The following is a 27466-nucleotide window of genomic DNA, read 5'->3' as shown; positions in this document are numbered from 1 at the left end:
CCCGTGCTATCCGCACTAGCAGGCCCATGTTATTTGTGCCAACAACCAAGTTCGCCTGCAACAGCAGCAACCAAAGCGTGTCCCCAACAACAGCTCACACCGTTCCCGCCAGCAGTAATGTTTGGCTGTTCCCGCTAGCATCTATGATGGTCGTTCCTTCCAGCATCAATGTTTGGTCGCTTCCGCGAGCGGTCATGATTGTCATTCCCGCCAACATCCATGATGGCCGTTCCCGCGAGCAGCCATGCTAGCGTTTCCTGCCAGCAACAATGTTTGGTACTCCCCATCAGCGGCCAGTCTTCTCGTCCGCGACAACAAATCCTATCTCTACACCCGTGCCACTTCTCACCTTTTGTCAATTTTGGCTAAGCTGGCAAGCCTAGCCATTTTTACTTCTCGACCTTCGCCGAGCTTGGCCATCCAAAACAATAAGTAGCCCACAACTCTACTAATTCCCATGAGAAATCAAAACATGTTATATGGGGAAATTCTTCATGGGATATTGGTATGGTGATTTACAATAACATATGGATTGGCAACAACAAATGATGAGAAAGTAACGAGTAGTGGTGACAGTTTAGAGCAGTTGAAGAGATGATGGAGTGGTAGTCTAGAAGCTTCCCTAGGAGAGTGGACATGACTGTACCATTACATCCACGATCTCCACCTCACAATTCCGTCACCACTTCCACTACTCACGAGGAAACAATGTGTGACCCTTATAACTATAAGTAAACTCTTTTATCTATTCATAAGAATAAAACAAGCTTACCATTTAGAGCTTTGCTTCTTCGTAGTTATTGACAATTTTACACATACACAATTCATCACCATTGGGATTCCTCATTTTGGTTTACGCTCGTCATGTACAATTTTGATTCCCGAACCTAAATAAAATACTTCGGGCGTACATTCTTAGAACCAAATTTTAGGTACAAACAGTAATCAACGACTGAAGTTGGCTCGTTAACATTTATTCCCGTTGAATTTACCTTGGGTTCAAACAATCCAACACTTTCCATATACTTTTTTCATGTTGCCAAGGTAGATGATAATAACCCATTTAAATTCTTTAAACAGATGGTGGTATCATGATGGACCAAAACCTCATTTTCAACGGGGATTAATATAAATAAAAATCTGTTCTCTTCAGAAAAAAATAATTAGATGAGAGTTATTTTTGCAAGAGAAATAGGAGGAAATGATAATTAGACTGACACGTGTTAGTTTATCTTCCCAGATAGTAGAAGTAGAAGATAAATAGAGAGAGAATTCTAAGAGGCGGGTCTGTCTGTGTGGGACAGACAAGCGACGAAATCAAACATAGTGAAAACTAACAATGGCAGTAGTAGTCTCCAACTGCTACAACTACAGAACCACCACCACTACGACGCCGTTAAAGTACCATTCTTCTCAATTTCTTGGACGTTCATCATCGCTTCATCTTACAAGACGATATCAAACTCCAACTAATGTTAATTTGTCGAAAATCAGTGCCATCTTTTGGGGGCAAAAGAAACCTGCTGCACCACAACCACATGAAATGGAAGTCTCTCTAGGGACATTTACACTTGCAGCCCCAGAATCAGACTCACAGGTGTTTTCATACTTCGGCCCTTCATACTTTCTACCGGATTGGATTTATTAGGTACTCTTGATTTATTTATTTATTTTTTTAATATTTTTCTTTTCTTGGATAATTACTAGGGCGTGTCAACGAATGAGATGATGAGACCTCAGAAATTATCTATTTCAGTGGTTTCTTCAATTTCAGAGATTCCATCTGAAGATTGGGATGCATGTGCAATTGAAGCTACTGGTTCTGATAAAATGAATCCATTTCTTACACATGGATTTCTTTCTAGCTTAGAGGAAACTGGCTGCGCTGTCAAGGTTATTCTTATGGTTAACCCTTTTAAAATTCAATTGCATTAGTGGAATGTTTTGTTTTGTACTTCATTATCTCCAATTAATTTGAAACTCAAAATGTTCTTATGAAGATCGTATGCTTGTGCGTCAATCATAAGCATCTTAAGGTGGTAGAAAAAGAATAGACATGTGCACATAGAGAGCAAAAAGGATGAAATTTGCAATGTTTAATTCAAACCTTAGGTAATGGGATAAATGGTAAATTAATGATGAGATCGTAAGACCATAAGCAGAAGGCACACTGAAGACGATCAGCTTTCCTTTTGTGTTTGAATGCTTCAGCTATTAGAGCATGTGCTATTCCCATTTATACGGTCAGTTGGCAAGGAATAATTTCAAGAAGATGAGATAATTGGCCATAGGGAAGGACGAACTTTGTTTTCTTGCTGCACCGCAGAGGAGAATTTGTAAAACAAAATTTTGTCCACCTTTTAGTGAGGAATGATCTCTTTATAACCTGATAGTATTGCCTGACTTACTTTCAGGAAACAGGATGGTCTCCTGTGCATATTGTTGCTCGAAACGAATTTGAAGAAATTTTAGGTGTTGTTCCTCTTTATCTTAAAAGGTCCAACATCTTCAGAGACCATGTACACATTTTTCTCCTTTTATTTTCCATTTAGTTGCTATCTTTTTGGTTGTGGCTTAGCTATTTGAATTTGGATTTGCAGCAATTCTTATGGAGAATTCGTATTTGACCATTCTTGGGCAGATGCCTACTACAGATGTGGTGTACCCTATTACCCAAAACTACAGTCCTGTGTACCTTTTACTCCAGTTACTGGTCAGAGGATATTACTTCGTAACACATGTTATAAAGATCAGGTTTTTGAGAAGTTAGTTGAGGCCTTGAAGGATCTTACTGCTAAGGTATGTAGGAGTTCAACTGTCAATTGTCCTGTTAAAAATGGTGATGCTTAAGAATTGATTGACTTGTTATTAACTGATGGATACATCAACCCCTTGTCTTCTTCACAATTTGAAAATGGGAGTTATAAGTTGAATTAACTCTTCTCATTGAAGTGAGAACACTTGTTTTTTATGTTCATCATTACTGAGGAGATCTATGGTAACCAGGAATCAGGTAGAGATTTATTAGAGGATAGAGGATCAATTATGAACAGTCCTCGGTTTGCACAATCCCCCTCTTTAAAACCTTGGTACAAATTCACCATTGATGAATTTCTCAAAATGTCGGATATCCTTGCTTCTTTATTTATGCGCCATGTTGAATTTATTATTTAAGTTTCCAGCCAAGAAAAGTGGGAGCCTTGACTACTTGTGATTATGCTTGCATGGTTCTAAATTGGAAAATTATGAAAAACTTCATTAATCATGTAAACCAAACATGCTTGACTAATTTACAATTTTGTAAAAGTTACCATGACTGTTTTTTGCCAGTTCAAGGTCTCATCTCTACATATTACCTTCCCATCTGAAAATGAGTGGCTCAAAATGAAGGACCATGGATTTCTGCAGAGAGTTGGGTTGCAATATCACTGGAGAAATCGTGATTATAAGAAGTGAGTTTAGCTTAGCTTACCAGTTCACCTTCCTTCTTATTTCTGTTTTTGAATCCTTGGTATATTTTGCTTTTAGTGGAATATTACATCTTCTAGGTATAAATTTCAGTGTAGGATATGGGTATGCTGCATCCTAGTTTGTTATTGTATTTTTCTCTGTACTACTAAGAGCTCTTATCTTACGCCACAGTTTTGACGAGTTTCTTATGGACATGAAACAAAGTAAACGAAAAAATGTTCGTCAAGAGCGCAAAAAGGTTAGCATAAATCAAGCTTCTCTTTGGTGCTGAATTTTATGTTAAAACAAGGTGTTAGTAACATCTAAGTCAATTCATTTAGTAGTTTAGTTGCTTTTCAAAGTGATTTAGTGCCGGAAACTTGGTTGGCTGGTCAGCGTTCCTTAATTTTGGGTAGTCATCTAACTTTAAATTTAAAATGGATTAGACACTGATCCTAGAGCACTGCGAGACTGCTTGGTCAGATTCAAGATGATTTTCTTGAAAGACTCCAATCCTAACACTATTGAGATCTGAGAGATACACAGATAGTAATCTGTAGTTTTTCCACCCTAAGAAATGATCAAACATATTATGTCGAAAGGTGGCCTTGTCATTCTAAAGTGCTGAATGAAAGCACTCTCTATATGCCAAAGTGCTGAAGTAGCATGTTGTTAATTGTTTGACAAATCTTTCTCGTGCAGATCTCTACACAAAATTTGACAATGAAACGCCTCCGTGGGCATGAAATAAAGGTACCTAATATTTTATTTTTGTTTTAGGTACATGTATTCTTGTTCTTATTATGTATTTTGGGTGATGTTGTGGCAGGCTAAGCATTGGGATTCCTTCTACCATTTCTACAGGAGCACCACTGATGACAAGTTTGTAACACTTCTCTACAATTTATACGTATACGCTTTGCATAGTTCTTCTATATTAGTTATCTTGATTCTGCATACACCGTAGTAATCTCATCCTCAGCAAGCATTAGAGTTTATTAGTCGTGTCTTTCTTATCAAATGAAGAATACCCTGTAAGAATCTTGGACGCTGAGTAACTTGTATCTGGTTTTCTTTTCAATTAATCACGATATCAGGTGGAAACGTATTTCGGATTTTGATATATCTGTAGGTGGGGTAGAGCTTACCTAACTAGGGACTTCTTTCATGTGATGGGAGAGAAGATGGGAGACCAGGTGTTGCTAGTTGTTGCTGAAGATGGCGATGATCTTGTTGCAGGTGCTCTTAATCTTATTGGAGGGGACACAATATATGGGCGGTTATGGGGCTGCCTTCCACAAGCCTATTATCCCAGTTTGCATTTTGAAGCGTGTTATTACCAGGTATTTATACAGCTTGCGTGGTAGTCAAAGTTAGGGTTCATGATCCGCTCACGCTCCAAAAAATTGATAATAGCATCGATTTGTATGTATAGTAGACAAACACATTATTATTATTATTACGATTACTATGCTTACAAGATGCTCAAGTTGTCAAGTGCGCAATTGTTGTTCTCGATGGGGACTGCTATTGTCTGAATTTGTTATTTGTCCCTACTGTCATTTGGTTAAGTGGGATCGCCCACTTATCCTTATGGACGTAAGGAACAGGATATTTCCTTCAGGGAAAAAAACACTCTTCTCTCTTTGGTATGACCCACTATCATATATCACTATAACGGATACTTCAAAGCAACAGTTGCAGTTCATGTTTATATTTTATTTCACGTTACAAAGCAGTAATTGCAGTACTAGTTCATTAATACCATTTCTGCATGTTTTTTCCCTCATTCAAACATCACTAGATATTTTATCCATGCATTTAATAACATTACTAAACTCTTTTTGAGGATCTAATAGTGAATTATTTCCAACACCAATCTTCTGATCTGGTTCGTTAATAGTGTGAAATTTCTAAATGTGGGCGGTGATTAAATTTTCTATTTGTTTTTCTATTTCAGGCAATTGAAGCTGCTATTGAACTAAATCTCAGCAAAGTAGAGGCAGGAGCTCAAGGAGAACATAAAATTCAGAGGGGTTATCTACCTGTAACAACGTACAGCAGCCACTACATTCTAGATAAGGATTTCAGCTCAGCCATAGGGGACTTTGTGAGGAGAGAAGCAACTCAGGTATGTTACTGCTGCTAAGTATTCCTCTTATTGAATGTCTTACTGTGACACAGGTCAGCAGAGTTTAAAACTATTGTCATCTAATGTTTAAAATATATGTACATTGTTAATAACATGCATGGAGGCCCTTATTTAGTCGTCCCAACTATTGAGAAGTCTGCGATCTTGCATCAGATTATTGGCCTGCTCACGAGAAGCTATAGTATAGAGTTTCCGAATTCCTAGGTCAGCAAAAAAAAAAGTCGAAAGGTTTATTTTCTGCAATTATCACTGCAGCTGATCAGATGTTTAAATGCTTAAAAAATGTCATTTCTGTCTACCTCCGAAAAGAAGGCGTTAATGGGGAGACCCATGTTGGTCCCATAAATATGTAGGAAAATCCTTGCACAAAAATGCTATAGCATACAATAACTGCTCCCATACGTTAAACCCATTGCTGCTTCAAATCTCAAGAAGAAGCTATAACGAAAGTTACCCCTCGAATTTTTATGGTTGTCACAAAATTAAGGATAAGTCATGCGTTCCTAGCCCACCAAGCGAAACCATGGCTATGGTGATCCCAGTGAATCATATGCAGTTGTCTGCCATTGTTGTCCCCTCTTAGGTGCTCACACTACCACATGTTTATTCTTGGTTAGAACCCTGGTCCAGCTTCGAGACCAACTATCCCACCCAAAAGGCCTCGGGAAACATGAGTACCATATGAATCATGGATAAAATTAGAACACCTCAGTGTTTTGTTTTGGTTCATTTCATTACTTTGGGTTTTCAGTCTGAATGTTCTATCCTAAACTAAATTTCAGTCTTTCAGTCTGAAACCAGCTGAAACCAGCTTATTTTCAGTCTTTCTGTTCAGTCTTATATTATCCATGGATTATATTGAATAATGGCACGAAACAGTTGTAACCAGTTCATTATTTATTTATCGGGTTGATACTCCCATTGCAGGTTAAGACTGTTATCAAAATGCTGCATGATTCTGGTCCTTTCAAGGAGGATGTTCTGAAAAGCCTTGAAGAATGAGAAACCTCGAAGTTAGTAGACCTGTAAAAATTAATTGGTAGCCTTGAATGAGTTCCCTTTATTCTACTGTAAATATGTGTAATTTGTCTGTTATTCAATGTAGACTATAGATTGTACCCAATACCCATTCTAAAAACAAAGTGTAGTAGTAAATCCACTTTGTAAATGATTCTCAATTAGACTTCACTTAATTAAATTCTACAGGCAGTTTGACAGAATCATTTGCTACAAATAGACTTTATTCATATTGATTGGACGAAGGTCATGAATGAAGTATCATTTGCTAGGCTATCGTTTTTGCGAGAGGAAATGATCTGGGTTCAACGAATAGACTGCAATGCAGGGCAGGTGATGAATTGTCTTAGGAATCAGTATGACTTTTATCTCTAAATCAACAACAAACTGCACACATGGTGCTTGTGTAAAGGCCTGAACGAGTATTTTCTACAACTGAAATTCCAGCTGAAACCAGCTTACTTTTTCCTAGTGTTTTATGGGTTCTGGTGAGTATTTGATAAGAAATAGGAGAAGGTTCTCAAGTTAAAGCAGAGAAGGAAGTTGGATTCTCTCTGAATTCGAGTGTACAGTGAGTAGGTGGAGTTTGTGCTCGGGATTGGGTAATGAGTGCAGTTCTGGCAGCGAGAAAGCAGTCAAGACTGGTGGTGTCTTAATATGAATACGAAAGAATGAAAAAGGTAGTTGAGGTAATAAAAATGGAATCCTATTACTGGGGCCGTAGGGGGCGAGTTTTTGGGACTAAAATGCTATGTGTAGCCAAAAAAATGGATAGGGAGAGATTTCAAGTGATTCAAAAGTCGGATTTACTCTTCCTAATAAATCAATTTTAAAAACAAATTCTTATATAATCAAAACCTGTTCCAAATTCAAGCCCCCAAAATCAAAACCCTTTCATTTTCATTTTCTCTCCTCTTCTTCTCAAATACACTCTCTAAAACCTAACAATATCTCCCACTCTTCTCCACTGATTTCTGAAGCAGTTCAATGCGAATCGATTCTAAAGTGGTTCTCAGATGGCAGCAAGATCAAGAGTGACAAGATCCGGCCGATTGAACCCTGATTCTGAAACTGGGCAAGTTATTGATGTTCCTTTTAATGGAGATGTGGTGAACCCATCTGTTCAAACACCCGTGAATCCTCCACAAATGATTCCTACTAGGTAAGAATCGAAAAATCCACCAATTATTTTACCATTAGATTGAAAAAATAGGTTCGATTGATGGTTTTAGGGTTTTAAAAAATTGTTTTCTGAAGCGTTTACGGCTGGGATATTATATCATCCTGCCGTAATGTATACCTAACAGTTAGGACATCAAGAACTCCCAGCCGTTAGTGTCTCTTGCGGTTAGGAAAATTTGAGATCTCAACCTTGAAATAACTTTTCGGATGGGACTTTCCCGGCTGTAAGTCGTCCTGTGTTTGCAGAGTAAAATTGAGTGATGAGTGTTCCGGCTGGGAGTTTCCTCACCGTAATTAAATTTTCCTAACCATTATTTATATTTTCCAGCCGATATGATGTTTACGATTTGGTCGTATGCATGTTTCTTGGCCGAGACTATGTTTACGGTTAGGATGTCTCACTTTTCCCAGCTGATAGTTTGTAGAACGGATGAGTTGTCTGTTATTTCCTAACCGTAATTGTATCACTCCGTGTGAGTTGGTCCTATCTTCTGATATGTTTTTCATCATTTTTAGGAACCCTGAAAAGGAGAAAGAATCCCATGAACTACCAATGTGTGATATTGCTACGATGATGGTACGTAGGCTGAGTCTTTTTCTTTTTGTATACGTTTCTCAAATTATGTACCACTATTAATCGAGTGATGTGAAAATAGGTGAATATATCTAAGTGGATTGCCAAGGGACTGATCTCTAACATTGAGGAGGTTTTATATTTGGATTGCGACCAACAAAGAACACTGCTTCTCAGGCTTCAGGAGTTACATAATTCAACGATGGATGATCTCTATACTAACGACTAGGATGATTGGATGAGTGATTACCAAACTTCCGACAATTCTTCATCATCTCCTGAGAATGTTCCTTCGATTGTTGATCGTAGTGGATGGTTGTTTTATGTACTTGTTTAAGCCATTCCAGCTTTTCATTATGTAGACTTACTTTTATCATGTTTTAGGTAATGGATTTGGGTGATTTACTTTTCAGACTTACTTTTCATTATGCAGACTTAACCTTGAATGAGTGGATACTAGTGTTTTGATTCTTAATTTATCAGATTCTTGTTTAAGTATAATATGATACTAACATTCCAGGGCAATTTACGGCCAGGATTACCAGCCGGAAGTTGGATTAACTACAGAATTACTAGCCGTTAAGCTGACAGTCCCCAGAAACATGAGCAAGGAATCCTAGCCGAAACTAGTTTTATGGTTAGGTGTCTCAGCCGTAATGGAGGAAAATCTGAAACTGATATTCCAGGAAGAGTTACAGCCAGGATTACCAGCCGTAAATCTGATAGTACTCAGAAATACGGGAACGAATCCTAGTCGAAATTAGGTTTACGGTTAGATATCTCAGCCGTAACGGAGTAAAATATGAAATTGACATTCTTGGAAGAGTTACGGCCAGGATTACCAGCCGTAAATCTGACAATACCAAGAAATACGGGTAGGATTCCTAGCCGTTACTGGCTTTTCGGTTAGGTTTCTTAGCCATAATTATGCGAATATCTCACTTGGGTCATTACGGCTAGGTCGTGTCAGCGTATAACGTGGCTGTAAGTACCTCTAAATAACCACATTTTTATCGTATTATCATTGCAAACACATAATAAGAGTAAAATTAGATTCTTCATATTTAATGAGTGATTCAAAATACATAGGTTCACGCCACATTGTTATCATATTATCATTTTTAATCACCACCCTACAAAAAACATTGTTATTATATTATCACTAACCTTTACACCACATTTACTCATAGTCATCCTCATTGGAACTCATTAGTACACACAACGGGCCATCCCTCGAAAACTGTAATGCATCCCATAATTGAAATTTTTCCTCGAACCTATGACACCAACCCATTGGTATTTCGCCGTCACATCCATCTCCCTTACTTAATGGAGGTAACAGGCATCGATCTTTCGATTGGAGGCCGATATAATGGTTCATGTTCACAAACCCCATGATGACTATCTTTGGTGATTCTTCTTCGGTAAAAATACATCTTGTTGGTGCGTATGTAACACTATGTGTATAGGAGATGGAATGAATAACGTTATGGAATGAGTTGGCGAGTAGATATCCACATATTGACATTCTCATCCAATATTCACTTGTCATTTTAGTATTGCCCTTTAAACGCCGTTCAAATGCTTTGAACTCCTAGTTTAGCACCGCCTCCGTGTCATTTCTTTCGAATCTCATCACTGGCTTGTAGAAATCGGGGAAAAGCCGTAGTTCAAGCAAACACTTTTACCTTACATAAGTAACTTAGTCGTCACCCCATTCTTTCGAAACATATAAACTTATTCCCCGGAGCCAAGGGATATCCCGGTAGTCGACAACCGTTTTAGATCGTCTATTTTCAAAATCCCCTTTAATTCTATCGAGATCACGCTTGAAATACTCGACCATAACTTCAAAAACAACAATGAATCCACTACCAAAATAATTTAACTTACTCTTGAACCGATAATGAGCCGACTCCACCGTGCTTGTGGCTTGATTGTCATATTGTCTATAATGGTTTACCCATGCACTAACAAACTTTTCTTTGTGGGGATCCAATAACTCGTTCTTCAAATATGTTATAACATCCGAGTAGGTAGACCATTTCTCCATTACAAAACGCTCCCTTAGGAAATATAATGGTTCCGTGAGCGACCATATTAGTTGTTCCCAATCAACTTGAGAATCCTCCCAAAGCACCTCGGTTATTTTTTCATTGATCTCAAACTTATCTTTCTCTTCTTGTTATTTATCCAACGGTAGATTTTTAATCCTCTCCATCCCGGTCTTCTTTGCTGGTCATATAACCCTCTTGCAATTAGTTTGCACATTGTTCCATATATGAAACGCGCAAAGATGATGACGCGCGTAGGGAAAACACGTGGTATGGCCCACATCAATGCTTGCTCCTTACCCGTAATCAACACCTGTGGAGTATAACCTTCTTGATACAATAACTTCACTTTTTGAAATGCCCACATATAACTTTCCTTCGTCCCGTCTTTCAAGAAACAAAACGCAACGGTAAATGTCGACTTGGTAGATGTTTGTCCAACAAATTTCAACATCGGCATGATGTACTTGTTAGTTTTATACGTGCAATCCATAAAGAGAATTTGATGAAAGCATCTTGCCAATTTTACACATTCCAGATTGGCGATGAAAAGATATTCCACTTCCTTTTCTTCATTCTTTTCATACACGGTAGAGTACTTTGCCTCCTCAAACAAAAACAATTATTGTTGCATAAGCACTCTCTCTTCCCATGACTCTTTTCTAATTTTTTTTTATCTCTTTCGTTATAAATAGTTTCTAATGAGGATGAGTTTTTGGGGTTTAACACCTTCACGCCACTAAGTGTTAGAGCATTGCTCAGTCGAACACGCATACGTTGCTATCTCAAGCATGTTTGTCAATGTTAGTGATCAAAACTATAAGTCTTGATTTCTAGCCTATATAGCTAAAGGTATCGGACTAGGATAGAAAGTTTAGTTGAGCTCAAGACTCCATGGCAATCATCATACAAGACCAAGGACTACTCAAGGAACTGGTGGATCTTCATCGACTAAAAGGTATGTAGAGACTTGAACTAATCTATCACTCAAAAGTTTATTTACTCTATCTCATACTCTTGAGACAAAAGTCGTTTTGGTATAGACTTTCATTATACACATTTGCTATTTCGAGCCAAGTTTATCTCGCCTATCTATTTCTCGAAATGTGTGGTTGTAAGCTTTCGCTTTAGTCAAATTCATCTTTGCCTGGTGAAAAATGTCATGCTATGTTTCAATCACTTTGGAAATTGCTCTGACGAAAAATGGTCTGTGAATAACGGCTATATAACGTTTTCTGAGAATGTTTCAAATGATTGAAATGAGAGTTTAGATTACATAACCATTGGTAGGATATAAACATCGTTGTGGAAACACATATATGTATAAGTCCTTATTCCTTGAACCAAATTTTTCGAACTTTGTTGATCAAGAGAAATGGAAGTTGGCGTGAGCCAAGTTCGCGAACTGGCGGAAGTTCTCGACCCGAGAATTTCCGCTGGAGTTTGTTTACTCCTTCTACGAGCTTAAGTACGCGAACCTAGTCCGCGAACTTGAGTGGTTATATCTAAAATCGGTTGTTCTTGAACTCATGTTTAAATAAACTAAGGAATGCTTTTGCAAACCGTGGTTATAAAGTTCATGAACCGATTCGGGTGAATCAAACCGTTTTTGCTTCGATTGTGTCGTGTGTAGTTACATAAAATTTCCTTGCAATTGAACAACTCTCTAACTAGTTCATTTGAGTCATTTGGACTAGTTATGGTGAAGAAGAATATGATTGATATGAGAGTGATCATATGGCTAGCCATTTGGTTGAATATTGTTGAAACAACAAATGTTAATGTTTGGGTGTGGTTCACAAACCCAAAATTGGACATTTTATTTGTGTGTAACAAGCAATTTTTCGATCCAACAGTTGAGAAATATTAGCTTGAATCTAATCAGGTTTTCATCTAACGGTGAATATTGAATGCTTTGTTACCAAGCTAACATTGATTGCAAACCCTGATTTGAAAGACTATATAAGGGAGAACTCTAGCAACTGGGAAACCTAATCCCCACACCTTACGTGTGATACTAGTTGTGTAAGCTAGAGTCGATTCTCCTTTAACCTTGGATTTTCTTCTCTAAACCAGGTTAACGACTTAAAGACTTCATTGGGATTGTGAAGCCAGACCGATACTACTTTTATCGTAGTTGTGTGATCTGATCTTGCTGTTTCTATCGTTACGAGTACAATTCTAATAATTGGCTTGAGATTTATATCTCCGATAGGCAAGATAAAAAAGAAGTCACAAACATCTTTGTCTCATCGTTTGTGATTCCACAATATCTTTTTTCGCTGCGCCAATTAAGATTATTGTGAGGTGATCAATAACATTAGGATTTTCTTCGGGAATATAAGTCCGGTTATTGATTTGGTTTCTGTTCACCTCGATTTATCAAAAGACGAAACGAAAACTTGTAGGTATATTCGTGGGAGACGGATTTATCTATTACCGTAGACTTTTCTGTGTGATACAGATTTATTTATTAAAGTCTTCGACTTTGGGTCATAGCAACTCTTAGTTGTGGGTGAGATCAGATAAGGGAATCAAGTACGTAGCATCCTGCTGGGATCAGAGGCGTAGGAGCATAATTGTACCTTGGATTAGTGTGAGATTGATTGGGGTTCAACTACAGTCCAAACCGAAGTTAGTTTGGAGTAGGCTAGTGTCTGTAGCGGCTTAATACAGTGTGTGTTCAATCTGGACTAGGCCCTGGGTTTTTTCTGCATTTGCGGTTTCCTCGTTAACAAAATTCTGGTGTCTGTGTTATTTCTATTTAGCATTATATTTGTTTATAGAATTGAAATATCACAGGTTGTGCGTTGTTCAATCAATTAGAATATCCGACCTTTTGGGTTGTTGATTCAAATTGATTGACACTTGGATATTGGTCTTTGGTACTATCCAAGTTATCTCTCTTTGATATAGACTCGTAGATTTCCATTTGCTTGAGTAAATATCAAATCGAGATATTGAGATATAAACTCTTTGATATACCTTTGTCTATATTGAGTCTGATTGTCTAGTTGATTCTCTAGAAAGTATATTGGAGTTTGTCCATACAGATTGCTAATCGAATTGTTGGGTGTGGTTGTTGTACCCCCCGCTTTTTCAATTGGTATCAGAGCAGGTAAACACCTTAAATCTAACAAGTTTGTGTTTGATCGTTCCTTAAAAATTGTCTCATGGGAAATTTCTTTGGAAAACTTGCTCTTGGCATCTGTAACACATGCCAAAATTCCGTAATGATTGCTCAAAGATTATTATGGTCAAAACCTCTGGTTTCTCATGATAGTCTCTCTTCATCTAGAAAGGAAGATTTAGATGATAAGTATCAATCTAAAGGAAAAAATAAAAGGAAGGAAAAATTAATAAAACGTTCGTCACACTCAAGGATATGGACCCTCAATAGATCAACTCTTGATCTCTTTGAGAAATACTATCGTAATGGATCAATTGATAAAGATCTATTCAAAGCGTTCGAAGGCGTTTTTAAATTCTTAGAAAAACTTAAGTCTGTTAAGTCTAAGAATCATTCAGAAAAAGTTTATGTACATGTTAAATCAAATAATACTGTGCAACCTAGGTTTCAAAAGACTTTTCCTTCTAACCAGGCTCAACAAAGAAGAGAAAGTTCTGACTTCCCTGATTATCATCATTATTTTGATTATACTTTGGGGACTGTTTACACTTATCAACCAGAAATGGTGCATGAAAATTCTTCTGCACATTATGCCTCTTGGTGACATGTTTGGCGCTACCCCGTCTTTATATATCTTGGAATGGGGAAAGAAATGGTTTGAACCGTGTACAGTTTTAGTTATTCTTTTCTAGCTTTCGTCTGCATCCATCGTCTCTCACATGTGTGTTGTCATGGGATGATAGTCTTTGTTGTTCAAACGACTAAGAAAACCCCACTTTCCTTTTGTGGGTCGCGGTTCACAAACGGATATAAGCCCATCTTTGGTCTTATAAAGAAGAAGTTCGCGCACCATCTTCTTCATCACCCGTCCGCGTACGTGAACCTCTAGGGTTTTGAGTATTTCCGGCATTGAAGCCTTCTTGGATAAATTGAAAGAAAGGGTGTTCAAGATTAACTTCAAGTAAGTAAGATCCTCTTGTTCCTTTCGATTTCTTAGATCATGATGAATTCTAAAGGTTCAAAAAGAAGTTCCAAAAGCTCAAATACCTCTAGCATGGATCTCCCTTGTGACCAAAACTCTCTTAGGATTAGGTTTGTGGATGATTCTTGTGCTAGAACTTTTGAAAAGATTTCATCTAAAGATTTTATCCTAGAAAAGAAATTGGATCTCTCTAGTGGGCATGAAGAGGATTTAGCTTGCTTTAAAAAAAATTCAAGCTTGGAAAAGATCTTTGATGGTCATGGTCAAGGTTTTGATTCTCTCACAAGAATTTTCTATGCCAACATTCATGATGTTGATATTAATAAGATGGATTTCAAATCCATGATAAATATAGAAATATTCCTTGTTGATAGAGAATTAATTTCGAAGATCGCTAACATTCCGTTGGGAAACGTGCATCTTCCTAGACCAAGTGATGAACGACCATCATGTGATGAAATCTCTCTTGGGCTTTTTGGCAAGAAGGTAGCTCGGAATCAAGGAAAGTTTCCTACTAATGATCTTAGTATTCCATTGTTGGCGTTTGGGAAACTTGGGATCCCCAATCTTTGTCCCTCCACAATTGAAAATTCTTGGTGGAGTCACGAGTTTGCGGAATTAGTCTATTTCCTTGAATCGGGTATTCAAAGTCTCGATATTTGTGGGTTTATCATTTATCAAATGACCTCAATGACTTCACCCATCAAGATGTTAGGCTACCCTTGCTTAATTGAATAAATTTGCCGTGAACGTGGTCTTGTTTCGATTGGAAACTCTCTCGGGTTTCCCAAACCGGTTCGTTCGTGTACCTTTAGACGCATAAGGAAGAATGTGTGCAAAAGACAAAGGGATGTCTCACTTAACGATTGTGACCCTACCACTTTGGGTATTCTTCAAAAATTCATAAGGGAGTGTGTAAAGTCAATTCAAGGGTGAAGTGTGTCCAAGAACAATTGTTTTTGATTGCAACAAAGTTTCCCGAGCTCAAGGAAGAATTGAACACACTTCAAGCATCTTGGGTGTCTCCGATGTGGAAGAAGATGAGTAATTTGTGTTCTTATTTACCTAGTAAATCTTCTATTTTTCTTGTTTTGTTTAGAGGAATAACTAGAGTTTGAAATAACCATTATTATGATTACACATAGCTATGTCCAACGTTTTCATCTTCATGTTTTTAGATTTATTGGTTTAAGTTCTAAACTTGTTTGGAAGATGGTTTTGCAGTATTAATCTTTTTGGTTTATATATTGCAATTGTATATGGGATATGTGTGTTTGCGTCCTTGAAGTATGATTGTCCCATATCTTTTCAAAAGTAGAGTCTTTTGTAAATCGATGTTCTTATGTTGATAAAAGAATGAATGGACTTTTGACAAAAACAAAAGTTAAGCCTATATTGTCAAATATTGATGGAAGATAGGTTAAAATATTTTGTATCCAAGGATTGTCTATTGTTTGTCGTGGTGCAAATTGTGATGGAAAATAGAATGAATCCTTGTGTATTCCGGAGTAATTGATCTTCCCTGGTCCATATTTTATGTATTACTGTGAAACTCTGTAATGTGTCTTATGTTGAGCATTATAACAACCAAGTTGATTATTTTTGTGGTTAGCTTTGTTGTTGTTCCATAAGGTACTTTATATCGAGTATTTTTGAACTAAATTAATCATCTTGTTTGGTTATTTAGTTATGACTCCATAAGTTTTCTTATGTTTGAGCGTTCTTGACTGGGTTGATTATTTTCATGATTAACTTAGTCATTGCTCCGTAGATTCTCTTATGTGAGTATGGCCAATAGAATTGATTACTTTTTGTGATTAGTTTGGTTGTGTATTTCGATTGAATTAATCATGGGTTCTCTTGTGGTTAATTTGTTTGAATATTTTGGATTCAAATTCATACTTGTATGTGATTTTTTATGTCCAAAGAAATCCTTCTTCTTTTTTCGAAATTAAGGTCGCTCTTGTTGTTCTTTCGGGAATGACATATTATGGGGGAGGGTTCTTTTTGAACTTGCACTTAATGCCATATCTTTGTGGGGAGTACGGTTGTGGAATATGCTAGGGGTTATCTTATATCTTTAAACTCCTTGATGAATGCATTAGCTTCGGCTTTATGATTGCATCTAAATAAGATGATGTGTGTTTCTTTCTTTTGGTCATGAAATGTCTCTTTCGGAAATTTCATTAGGATCCCGTTATTGTACCTTTGCCAGTTTTATTGACAAAAAGGGGGAGAATTAATATTTAGTTCGCACTATAAACACAAATGGTTTTCGGATCATTATGTAAGGGGGAGTGATTTCCATGTGAGATGGAGTATTGACTAAGGGGGAGTGATACATATAACCATTGTATTTTTGTTGAAGTTGTGATACAATTGAACTTGGACGCTGTGTGATGATACCATGACACTGTATAACAATGATTGAGAACTATTGTTTTGTTGTTGTTATAGCTACGGATTTTCAACAACGATGATGTTAAACTTACAACCTTTGGGATCATTGGAGTACTTGGAAGTGACGAAGATTTCGAGTAATGTTAAAGATTAAACATGTGGAATAGGAGCTACAAAAGTTAATTTATTTATTTTTTGTATTCCATATGTATTAATAGTTTTGTCACTAAAATTGACAAAGGGAGAGATTGTTAGAGCATTGCTCGGTCGACCTCGCATGCGTTGCTATCTCAAGCATGTTTGTCAATGTTAGTGATCGAAATTATAAGTCTTGATTTCTAGCCTATATAGCTAAAGGTCTCGGACTAGGATAGAAAGTGTAGTTGAGCTCCAGACTCCATGGCAATCATCATACAAGACGAAGGACTACTCAAGGAACTAGTGGATATTCATCGACTAAACGGTATGTGGAAACTTGAACTTATCTATCACTCAAAAGTCTATTTACTCCATCTCCTACTCTTGAGACAAAAGTCATTTTGGTATAGACTTTCATTATAGACATTTGCTATTTCGAGCCGAGTTTATCTTGCCTATCTATTTCTCGAAATGTGTGGTTGTAAGCTTTCGCTTTAGTCAAATTCATCTTTTCCTAGTGACAAATGTCATGCTATGTTTCAATCACTTTGGAAATTGCTCTGACGAAAAATGGTCTGTGAATAACGGCTATATAACGTTCTATGAGAATGTTTCAAATGATTGAAATGAGATTTTAGATTACATAACCATTGGTAGGATATAAGCATTGTTTTGGAAACACATATATATGTATAAGTCCTTATTCCTTGAACCAAAATTTTTCGAACTTTGTTGATCAAGAGAAATGGAAGTTGGCGTGAGCCAAGTCCGCGAACTGGCGGAAGTTCTCGACCCGAGAATTTCTGCTAGAGTTTGTGTACTCCTTCCACGAGCTTAAGTACGCGAACCTAGTCCGCGAACTTGAGTGGTTATATCTAAAATCGGTTGTTCATGAACTCATGTTTAAATAAACTAAGGAATGCTTTTGCAAACCGTGGCTATAAATTTAATGAACCGATTCGAGTGAATAAAACCAATTTTGTTTCGATTGTGTCTTGTGTAGTTACATAAGATTTCCTTGCAATTAAACAACTCTCTAACTAGTTCATTTGAGTCATTTGGACCAGTTATGGTGAAGAAGAATATGATTGATATGAGAGTGATCATATGGCTAGCCATTTGGTTGAATATTGTTGAAACAACAAATGTTAATGTTTGGGTGTGGTTCACAAACCCAAAATTGGACATTTTATTTGTGTGTAACAAGCAATTTTTCGATCCAACAGTTGAGAAATATTAGCTTGAATCTAATTAGGTTTTCATCGAACGGTGAATATTGAATGCTTTGTTACCAAGCTAACATTGATTGCAAACCCTGATTTGAAAGACTATATAAGGGAGAACTCTAGCAACTGGGAAACCTAATCCCCACACCTTACGTGTGATACTAGTTGTGTAAGCTAGAGTCGATTCTCCTTTAACCTTGGATTTTCTTCTCTAAACCAGGTTAACGACTTAAAGACTTCATTGGGATTGTGAAGCCAGACCGATACTACTTTTATCGTAGTTGTGTGATCTGATCTTGCTGTTTCTATCGTTACGAGTACAATTCTAATAATTGGCTTGAGATTTATATCTCCGATAGGCAAGATAAAAAAGAAGTCACAAACACCTTCTTCTCATCGTTTGTGATTCCACAATATCTTTTTTCGCTGCGCCAATTAAGATTATTGTGAGGTGATCAATAACATTAGGATTTTCTTCGGGAATATAAGTCCGGTTATTGATTTGGTTTCTGTTCACCTCGATTTATCAAAAGACGAAACGAAAACTTGTAGGTATATTCGTGGGAGACGGATTTATCTATTACCGTAGACTTTTCTGTGTGATACAGATTTGTTTATTAAAGTCTTCGACTTTGGGTCATAGCAACTCTTAGTTGTGGGTGAGATCAGCTAAGAGAATCAAGTGCGTAGCATCCTGATGGGATCACATGCGTAAGAGCATAACTGTGCCTTAGATCAGTGTGAGATTGATTGGGGTTCAACTATAGTCCAGACCGAAGTTAGTTTGGAGTAGGCTAGTGTTTGTAGCGGCTTAATACAGTGTGTGTTCAATCTGGACTAGGTCCCGGGTTTTTATGCATTTGCTGTTTCCTCGTTAACAAAATTCTGGTGTCTGTGTTATTTCTATTTTCGCATTATATTTGTTTATATAATTGAAATATCACAGGTTGTTAGAGCATAGCTCTGTCGACCTCTCATGCGTTGCTATATCAAGCATGTTTGTCAATGTTAGTGATCAAAACTCTGAGTCTTGATTTCTAGTCTATTATAGCTAAGTCTCGGACTAGGATAAAAAAGTGTAGTTGAACTCAAGGACTTCATGGCGATTCATCATACAACGACGAATATCTACACAAGGAACCGTGGAACTTCATCAACAAAAGGGTATATGGAGACTTGAACTTATTTATCACTCAAAAGTCTATCTATTCTATCTCCTACTTCTTATGAGACAAAAGTCGTATGCTATATAGACTAGATTATACACATTTGACATTTCGAGCTGAGTATACTTCACTATTTTTTTTCTCGAAACGTGTGTTGGTAAAGCGTTTCGCTTTGATCGGGTTTATCTTCACCTAGTGACGAAAGTCATGAAAAGTTTCAATTACTTTGGAAATTGCTCTGACGAGCAAGGTCTGTGAATAACGGCTGAATAACGTCCTTTGAGAATGTTTCAATGATTGGAATGAGAGTTTAGGTCTATATAACCAATGATGGATATAAGCATTGTGTGCGAACACATATGTGCATAAGTCCTATTCCTTAATCCGAAGTTTTCGAACTTTGTTGATTAAGAGAAACCGGAGGAATTGGCTTTGCGAAGTCCGCGAACCCAGTCCGCGAACTAACGGAAGTTCTCTTACAGAGAATTTCTGCTGGTATTTCCAAAAAACTCGTTTGCGTGTTTAGTCTGCGAACTCAGTCCGCGATCCTAGTCCGCGAACTGGCGGAAGTCTCTTTGCCGAGATTTTCTGCTAAGTTTGGAAAACTCTGCCGGTTATCTTAAGTCTGCGAACTTTTTTGAGAGCTTAAGTGGTTATGATTTAAAGATGTGCTCTGAACATGAAACTTAAATTACTAAAGAATGCTTTATGCAAACCGTGGATATAAAATTCATGAGCAGATTCAATCGAGTCGAATCATCTTTGTTTCAATTGTGTCTTGTGTAGTTACATAAGATCTCATAGCAATTGAACAACTCTCTAACTAGTTCATTTGAGTCAATTTAATTAGTTATGGTGAACAAGAACAAGGTTAATATGAAATTCTCATATGGTTATCCTTTTGGGTTACTATGTTGAACCAACATGCACGTACACGTTTGGGCATGGTTTTCACAAACCCAGTAAACATCTACCCAAGTGTGTGTGACAAGCTAAGTTTTAGATCTAACGGTTGAGAAATATTAGCTTGAATCTAAATTAGGTTTTCATCTAACGGTGAATATGGATTGCTTTGTAACTAAAGCTGAAAAAGCGGGGGTCTAACAACACCACCCAATATTTCGCTTAGCAATCTGTATGGACTAACTCCGAAATACTTTACTAGAGAATCAACTAGACAGACAGACTCAATCTAGATAAAAGATATCTCAAGGAGTTATTATCTCAATCTCTCGATTTTATCTTTACTCAAGCAAATAGAAATCTGTGAGTCTTTATCAAAGAGAGATAACTTGGACGGTACCAAAGACCAATGTCCAAGGATCAATCAACTACAATCAACAACCAAATGTTGGATTAAAGAAGTTGATGATCTTAACGCACAACCTGTATTATTTCAATTATATAAAATATAATGTAGAAAAGAAATAACACAGACACCGGAAGTTTTGTTAACGAGGAAACCGCAAATGCATAAAAACCCCGGGACCTAGTCCAGATTAGATACACACTGTATTAAGCCGCTACAGACACTAGCCTACTGCAAACTAACTTCGGACTGGACTAAAGTTGAACCCCTATCAGTCTCCCACTGATACAAGGTACAGTTGCACCTCTACGCCTCTGATCCCAGCAGGATACTACGTACTTGATTCCCTTAGCTGAACTCACCCACAATCAAGAGTTGCTACGACCCAAAATCGCAGGCTTGATAAATAAACAAATCTGTCTCGCACAGAAAAGTCTATCGGAGGATAAATATGTCTCCCACAGATAACCCCTAGGTTTTTTTCTGTATTTAGATATGAAATCAAGGTAACATGAACCAATTAATAATCCGGTCTTATATTCCCGAAGAACAACCTAGATTAATCAATCACCTCTCAATAATCCTTCCTGACTACACAAGCGGATTATCGAGGAATCACGAACAGTGAGACGAAGATGCTCGTGACTTCTTTATCTTACCTATCAGAGAACTCAAACGTTCTCAAGCCAATCAATCGATTGTACTCGTACGATAGAAAAGTAAGATCAGATCACACAACTACGATAAAAGTAGTATCGGTCTGGCTTCACAATCCCAATGAAGTCTTTAAGTCGTTAATCCGAATTTAGAGAAGAAACTCAAGGGTTAATGGAGATCGACTCTAGTGAGCGCACTAGTATGACACAGACGTGTGGGGATTAAGTTTTGCTCTAGCTAGGTGTCTCCTATATATAGCCTTTCAAATCAGGGTTTTGCCTTAGGTACAAAGCAAACTCTATCCACCGTTAGATGAAAACCTGATTTAAATTCAAGCCAATATCTCTCAACCGTTAGATCGAAAGACATAGCTTGTCAAACACACTTATCGTAAACGTTTACTGGGTTCGTGAAACCATGCCCAACGTGTACGCATATGTTTTTTCAACACAGTAACTAAAAGGTTAACCATATGAGTATCTCATATTAACCTGGTTCCTCATTCACCGTAACTAGTTAACTTGACTCGAACGAACTAGTTAGAGAGTTGTTCAATTGCTATGAGATCTTATGTAACTACACAAGACACAATTGAAACTAAGATGATTCAGTTCGATTGAACCGGCTCAATGAATATTATAGCCACGGTTTGCATTAAACATTCCTTATTAATTTATGTTTTATGTTTAGAGCACATCTTTAGATCATAACCTCTTAAGCTCACAAACAAGTTCGCGGACATGAGGTAATCGGTTGAGTTTTCCAAACTCAGCAGAAATTCTCGGGTCGAGAACTTCCGCCAGTTCGTGGACTGGGTTCGCGGACTGAGTTCCCGGACTTAGCACACAAGCGAGTTTTAGAAATCCCAGCAGAAATTCTCGGTCGAGAACTTCCGACAGTTCGCGGAATTGGCAAGCTAATTCCACAATCCTACCGATTTTACTTGCTCAAAAAAGTTCGAAGAACTTGGGTTCAAGGAATACATGGTAATGTAATCTAAACTCTCATTTCGATCATTGAGACTTTCTCAGAGGATGCTATATAACCGTTATTCACAGATCGTTTCACGTCAGAGAAATTCTCAAAAAGTGATTGAAACTTTTCATGACTTTCGTCACTAGGTGAAGATAAACCTGATCAAAGCGAGACGCTTTACCAACACACGAATTTCGAGAAATATATAAGCATTGAATACTCAGCTCGAAATATCAAATGTGTTTGATCTAGTCTATATAGCATACGACTTTTGTCTCATAAGAAGTAGGAGATAGAATAGATAGACTTTTGAGTGATAGCTAAGTTCAAGTCTTCACATACATTTTTGTTCATGAATTTCCACGGTTCCTTGTGAAGATCTTCGTCGTTGTCGTTGAATCGCCATGAAGTCCTTGAGCTCAACTACACTTTTCCTATCCTACTCCGAGACTTAGCTAATAGGCTAGAAATCAGGACTTCTAGTTTTGATCACTAACATTGACAAACATGCTTGATATAGAAATGCATGCGAGGTTGACCGAGCTATGCTCTAACAAAGGCAAAACCCTGATTTGAAGGCTATATAAAGGAGACATCTAGCATTGTGCAAAACTAATCCCCACACGTCTGTGTAATACTAGTGCGCTCGCTAGAGTCGATTATCCTTTAACCTTTGGTTTTCTTCTCTAAAACCAGGTTAACGACTTAAAGACTTCATTTGGATTGTGAAGCCAGACCGATACTACTTTTATCGTAGTTGTGTGATCTGATCTTGTATCTTCTATCGTACGAGTACAATCTATTTATTGGCTTGAAATCGTGAGAGTTCTCCGATAGGCAAGATAAAGAAGTCACAAACATCTTCGTCTCACTGTTTGTGATTCCTCGACATCTGCTTGTGTAGTCAAGAAAGATTATTGATAGGTGATTGATTAATCTAGGCTTTTCTTCAGGAATATAAGACCGGATTTATCCTTTGATAGATTTCTGTGTGAGACAAATTTGTTTATTATCAAGTCTGCGATTTTGGGTTGCAACAACTCTTAGTTGTGGGTGTGATCAGCTAAGGGAATCAAGTGCGCAGTATCCTGCTGGGATCAGAGGCGTAGGGAGTACAACTGTACCTTAGATCAGTGGGAGACTGATTGGGGTTCAACTATAGTCCAGTCCGAAGTTAGCTTGTAGTAGGGTAGTATCTGTAGCGGCTTAATACAGTGTGTATTCAATCTAGACTAGGTCCCGGGGTTTTTCTTCATTTGCGATTTCCTCGTTAACAAAATTTCTGGTGTATGTGTTATTTCTTTTCCGCATTATATTTTATATAATTGAAGTAATATAGGTTGTGCGTTAAGATCATCAATTGGAAATCCAACCTTTAGTTGTTGATTGATATTGATTGATCCTTGGACATTGGTCTTTGGTACCGTCCAAGTTATATCTCTTTAATCGAGACTCGCAGTTTGCTTGAGTAAGATTAAATCGAGAGATTGAGATTTTAACTCCTTGAGATACTTTTTATCTAGATTGAGTCTCACTGTCTAGTTGATTCTCTAGAAAAGTATTTCGGAGTTAGTCCATACAGATTGTTAATCGAATTATTGGGTGGTGTTGTTAGACCCCCGCTTTTTCAATTGGTATCAGAGCTGGCAAACACGGTAAACCTAATAAGTTTGTGTTTGTTCGTTCCTTATAAATTGCCCCATGGGAAATTTCTTAGGAAAGCTTGCTCTTGGCATTTGTAACGCACGCCATAATTCCTTAAAGATTGTTCAGAGATTATTATGGTTAAAACCTGTGGGCTCTCATGATAATCTCTCTTCATCTAAAAAGGGAGTTTTAGATGTTAAGAAGAAATCAGAAAGAAAAAATAAAAAGAAGGGAAAACGTTCAATACACTCAAGGATATGGAACCTCACTAGATTAACTCTTGATCTCTATGAGGAATACTATCGTGATGGATCAATTGATAAAGATCTGTTTAAAGCGTTTGAAGGCGTTCTTAAATTCTTAGAAAAACTGAATTCTGTTAAGTCTAAGAATCATTCCGGAAAGGGTGTTGGTCGTGTTAAAGGTGTTAACACTGTACAACCCATAAATCAGAATTATCCTTCTTCTAGCCCGAACAAACGAAGGATAGAGAGCTCCAGATGCCCTGACTATCATCATTATTTTGATTATACCACAGGGACTGTTTACACTTATCAACCAGACGTGTCGTATGAGAACTCCTCTGCGCATTATGCCTCTTGGTAACAAGGTTGGCGTTTACCCCATTTGTACATATCTTGAAGTGGGGGCAAGAAATGGTTTGTGTTGTGTACAGTTCTGTTGTGCTTGGTTATATTTCTATTGCTTTTGTTATCCTTCACATGTATGATTGGTTGCATACCTTTAATGTGAAAAAGGCTAAGGAAATGCCATAAGTCTTATGTGGATCACGGTTCGGACCAAGTCCATGAATGAGGGATATATATGTATGTCTAGCTGCTTGCACATCTCAGATGCCTGAATACTATTCAAGATTGACGTGCTTGTTTTGTTCGATGAAGGGACACGAACTATCAAGGTGTTACAAATACAAGCACCAAATAAGGCACGCTATCAAACTTCAACGAAGAGCAGACCGATTAGCAAGGAAGCTGAAACTTGCTCAGAAGACCGCCGGGGTATGTAGGATCTTATCTTCTTCTAAGAAGTTGGTTCCAGGGATAGAATAAGACCATTCGAAAAGAAAATATGGTCAAATCGTTTTGATAGACAGAGATCAGAGGATTCCTCCCATGAGGAAAAATATGGATAAATCATTGTTCATCGAAACAAAACTTGATTGTGTTGTTGGGAAAATCTTGTCTCATGTGCCTGACCGAAAAGAGACAAGATTGAGAGCTGATCCAGGATTCAGAAAATTTTTTCCTTCTTTTCGTAGTTTTGTTATTTTCTGTCTATCAAATAAAAGAAAGGGTTATTATCGACAATTCTACTCTTTATAGGGTTTTAGAGTTGGGTGTATACGAACCTGTCAATAGGTTTTGAACCCTACATTCCTTTTTCCTTTTGACATCCTTTATAAGACTGCTTGTTGAGTTAAGTGATTCCATCTCACAAATCCAGTTGTTCATAACTGTTCTCAAAGCACTATGTCGTCATATGGAAATGATGTCAACATGATTGTTAAGCCTTCAATCAAGGAAAAAGAGAAATCTCCTGTTTCTAAGTCTCTGAAAAGAAAAAGAAGAAATACAAGAAAATTCAGGGATGTTCCTTCTAACTCTCAGAACTTTTCCGATGTTCTTGATGAGTTAAAGGAAATAAGAAGGGAGATTTGTGAAATAAAGACTTTCGTGTCTAACTGTTTGGAAATTCAGAGGACCCTAATTCGACCTCTTCAGCCAAGACAGTTCGTGGGTATTGACACTTATCTCCGTGAACCTTATGTCCCGATGGCTGTCGATAACAAGGAGCTCGGGAATGATGAAGAATTTCTCAAAGGGATTGTTGACTAGTATGTCTTCTTTTTGGATTAGTTGGAAGAATAACTAATGCTTTATATAGCGATGATTGTGACTACACACAACTATTTTGTCTTCATCTTCTTGTGTTATCTTTTAGGTTTATTGGTTTTAAATTCTAAAAATATTTGGAGGATGATGGTTATTGCAGTATTAATCTGTTTGATTTTTAAGTACTGCAATATTTTTATGGGATATGTATTGTTTGTGTCCGTGAACTTGAAGGTCCCATATGTTGTCAAAAGTAAAGTCGTTCATAAATTGGTATTCATATTGATGAAAGGATGAATGGACTTTTGACATATACAAAAGTTATGCCTATGCAGTCATTTATTTGATGGAAAATAGGATGGAATCTTTTGTAAGACAAGGATAAAGTCTATTATGTCGTTATGCATATAGTTATGGAAAAATAGAATAGATCCTTGTATGTATCCACGGTATTGATCTTCATTGATCCATTTTGTTATGTATTACTGTGAAGGCTCCATTGTGTGTCTCTTGTCGAGCACGATACAACTAAGTCGATTAACCTTCGCTTTTTTGGTTGTTCCGTGAGATGCTATATGTTGAGCATTCTTGAACTAAATTAATCATCTTTTAGTTATTTAGTTATTTGCTCCAAAAGTCTTTTTTTGTCGAGCAAAACCTTTGAAAATCAAATTGATTACTTCCGTGATTAGTTTGGTTGTGTATTCCAATTAGATTAATTATAGGTTCTCTTGTAATTAATCTAGTTGAGTTTTCATATATTCCACAAGTTATTGTGTTGACTATATGAACGGCTATACTAATCATGTTCTATTGGTTAATGTAGTCGTATATTCCGTAAGGTTTTCCTTATGTTGAGTATATGAACGATTAAGTTAGTCATCTCCATATGACTACCTTAATCATAGTTGTAGTTGCAGGAAATCATACACTACACCCCTCACAAGATTTCATTAACATTCAACTCATTTTTTGATTAACAATCCTAATTTTATTGATAAATATTTAAAAAATCTTACAAGAAAAGATAAAGGAATCAAGAATAATCACTGCTCTAAATTTCCTCTCTCCTATTTACTTGCTTCTCACTCAAAAAAGATCTCTCCCTTTCCTTTACAACTGAACGACTATTTATAGGGAATTACATAGTGGATGACAGCTAATCTATCCTTTATTTTCGGATATGACTTGCGACATTCTCGCAACCTTATAAACATCAATCTCGCAAACTTCCTTATTTTCGCAGGATCGTCACACTTTTCTCATGATTTGGCTGATGTCGTTTATTATCTCGTTTCTGAAGTTCTTCTGCGACACTGTCGTGTTGTGTTGTTAATAATTTCGCTGAGGCATTATTGTTGCGAGATTCTGATCCTACATCTTGCCTCTTCTCATATCTTCTCTGCGAAGTAGAGAACGATGTGAGAAATGTCGCATCTATCCATCACTTCATATTATGCATTTACCACAGTATCTTTTCTCCCATCTGTTTCTTGACACGTCTTCTGTAACTGTTGCTTTTCAACCGCTCACGTCTTTTCGCATTAATTGTGT

The 27466-nt window shown here is 37.2% G+C and overlaps 2 protein-coding genes across 3 annotated transcripts in view; both read left to right on the top strand.

Moving 5' to 3' along the window:
- The first annotated feature begins 1292 nt into the window (after window positions 1–1292).
- Window positions 1293–6822, top strand: LOC113332072. Of its 2 annotated transcripts, XM_026578747.1 has the most exons (11): window positions 1293–1597; window positions 1708–1893; window positions 2415–2497; window positions 2601–2799; window positions 3331–3452; window positions 3643–3709; window positions 4153–4203; window positions 4280–4332; window positions 4583–4793; window positions 5411–5581; window positions 6530–6822. In XM_026578747.1, the coding sequence occupies exons 1-11, from the start codon at window positions 1340–1342 to the stop codon at window positions 6602–6604; spliced, it is 1476 nt and encodes a 491-aa protein (XP_026434532.1). In that variant the 5' UTR covers window positions 1293–1339; the 3' UTR covers window positions 6605–6822. The 2 variants fall into 2 exon arrangements, with proteins under 2 accessions (XP_026434532.1, XP_026434533.1); XM_026578748.1 differs by lacking the exons at window positions 2415–2497; window positions 2601–2799.
- Window positions 6823–7635: 813 nt separating this feature from the next.
- Window positions 7636–27466, top strand: part of LOC113331901 (histone H2A.1-like) — a 63793-nt gene continuing 43962 nt past the window's right edge. Inside the window, exons 1-2 of the mRNA XM_026578543.1 lie at window positions 7636–7781; window positions 8318–8378. Coding sequence (XP_026434328.1) covers window positions 7636–7781; window positions 8318–8378 — 207 coding nt within the window. The remainder of the gene's footprint in view (window positions 7782–8317; window positions 8379–27466) is intronic.

Source organism: Papaver somniferum, unplaced genomic scaffold, assembly GCF_003573695.1.
Source record: "Papaver somniferum cultivar HN1 unplaced genomic scaffold, ASM357369v1 unplaced-scaffold_128, whole genome shotgun sequence".
NCBI lineage: Eukaryota > Viridiplantae > Streptophyta > Magnoliopsida > Ranunculales > Papaveraceae > Papaver > Papaver somniferum.
Note: the sequence above shows the minus strand (reverse complement) of the source record. Positions and strands in the feature narration are given on the sequence as shown.

Excerpts from the sequence above, each read along its gene's own strand:
- LOC113332072 (XM_026578747.1), top strand. The coding sequence starts at position 1,340 with ATGGCAGTAGTAGTCTCCAACTGCTACAACTACAGAACCACCACCACT. Across the intron at positions 1,894-2,414 it reads AAACTGGCTGCGCTGTCAAG|GAAACAGGATGGTCTCCTGT; the intron begins GTTATTCTTATG and ends ACTTACTTTCAG. Across the intron at positions 4,333-4,582 it reads AGGAGCACCACTGATGACAA|GTGGGGTAGAGCTTACCTAA; the intron begins GTTTGTAACACT and ends ATATATCTGTAG.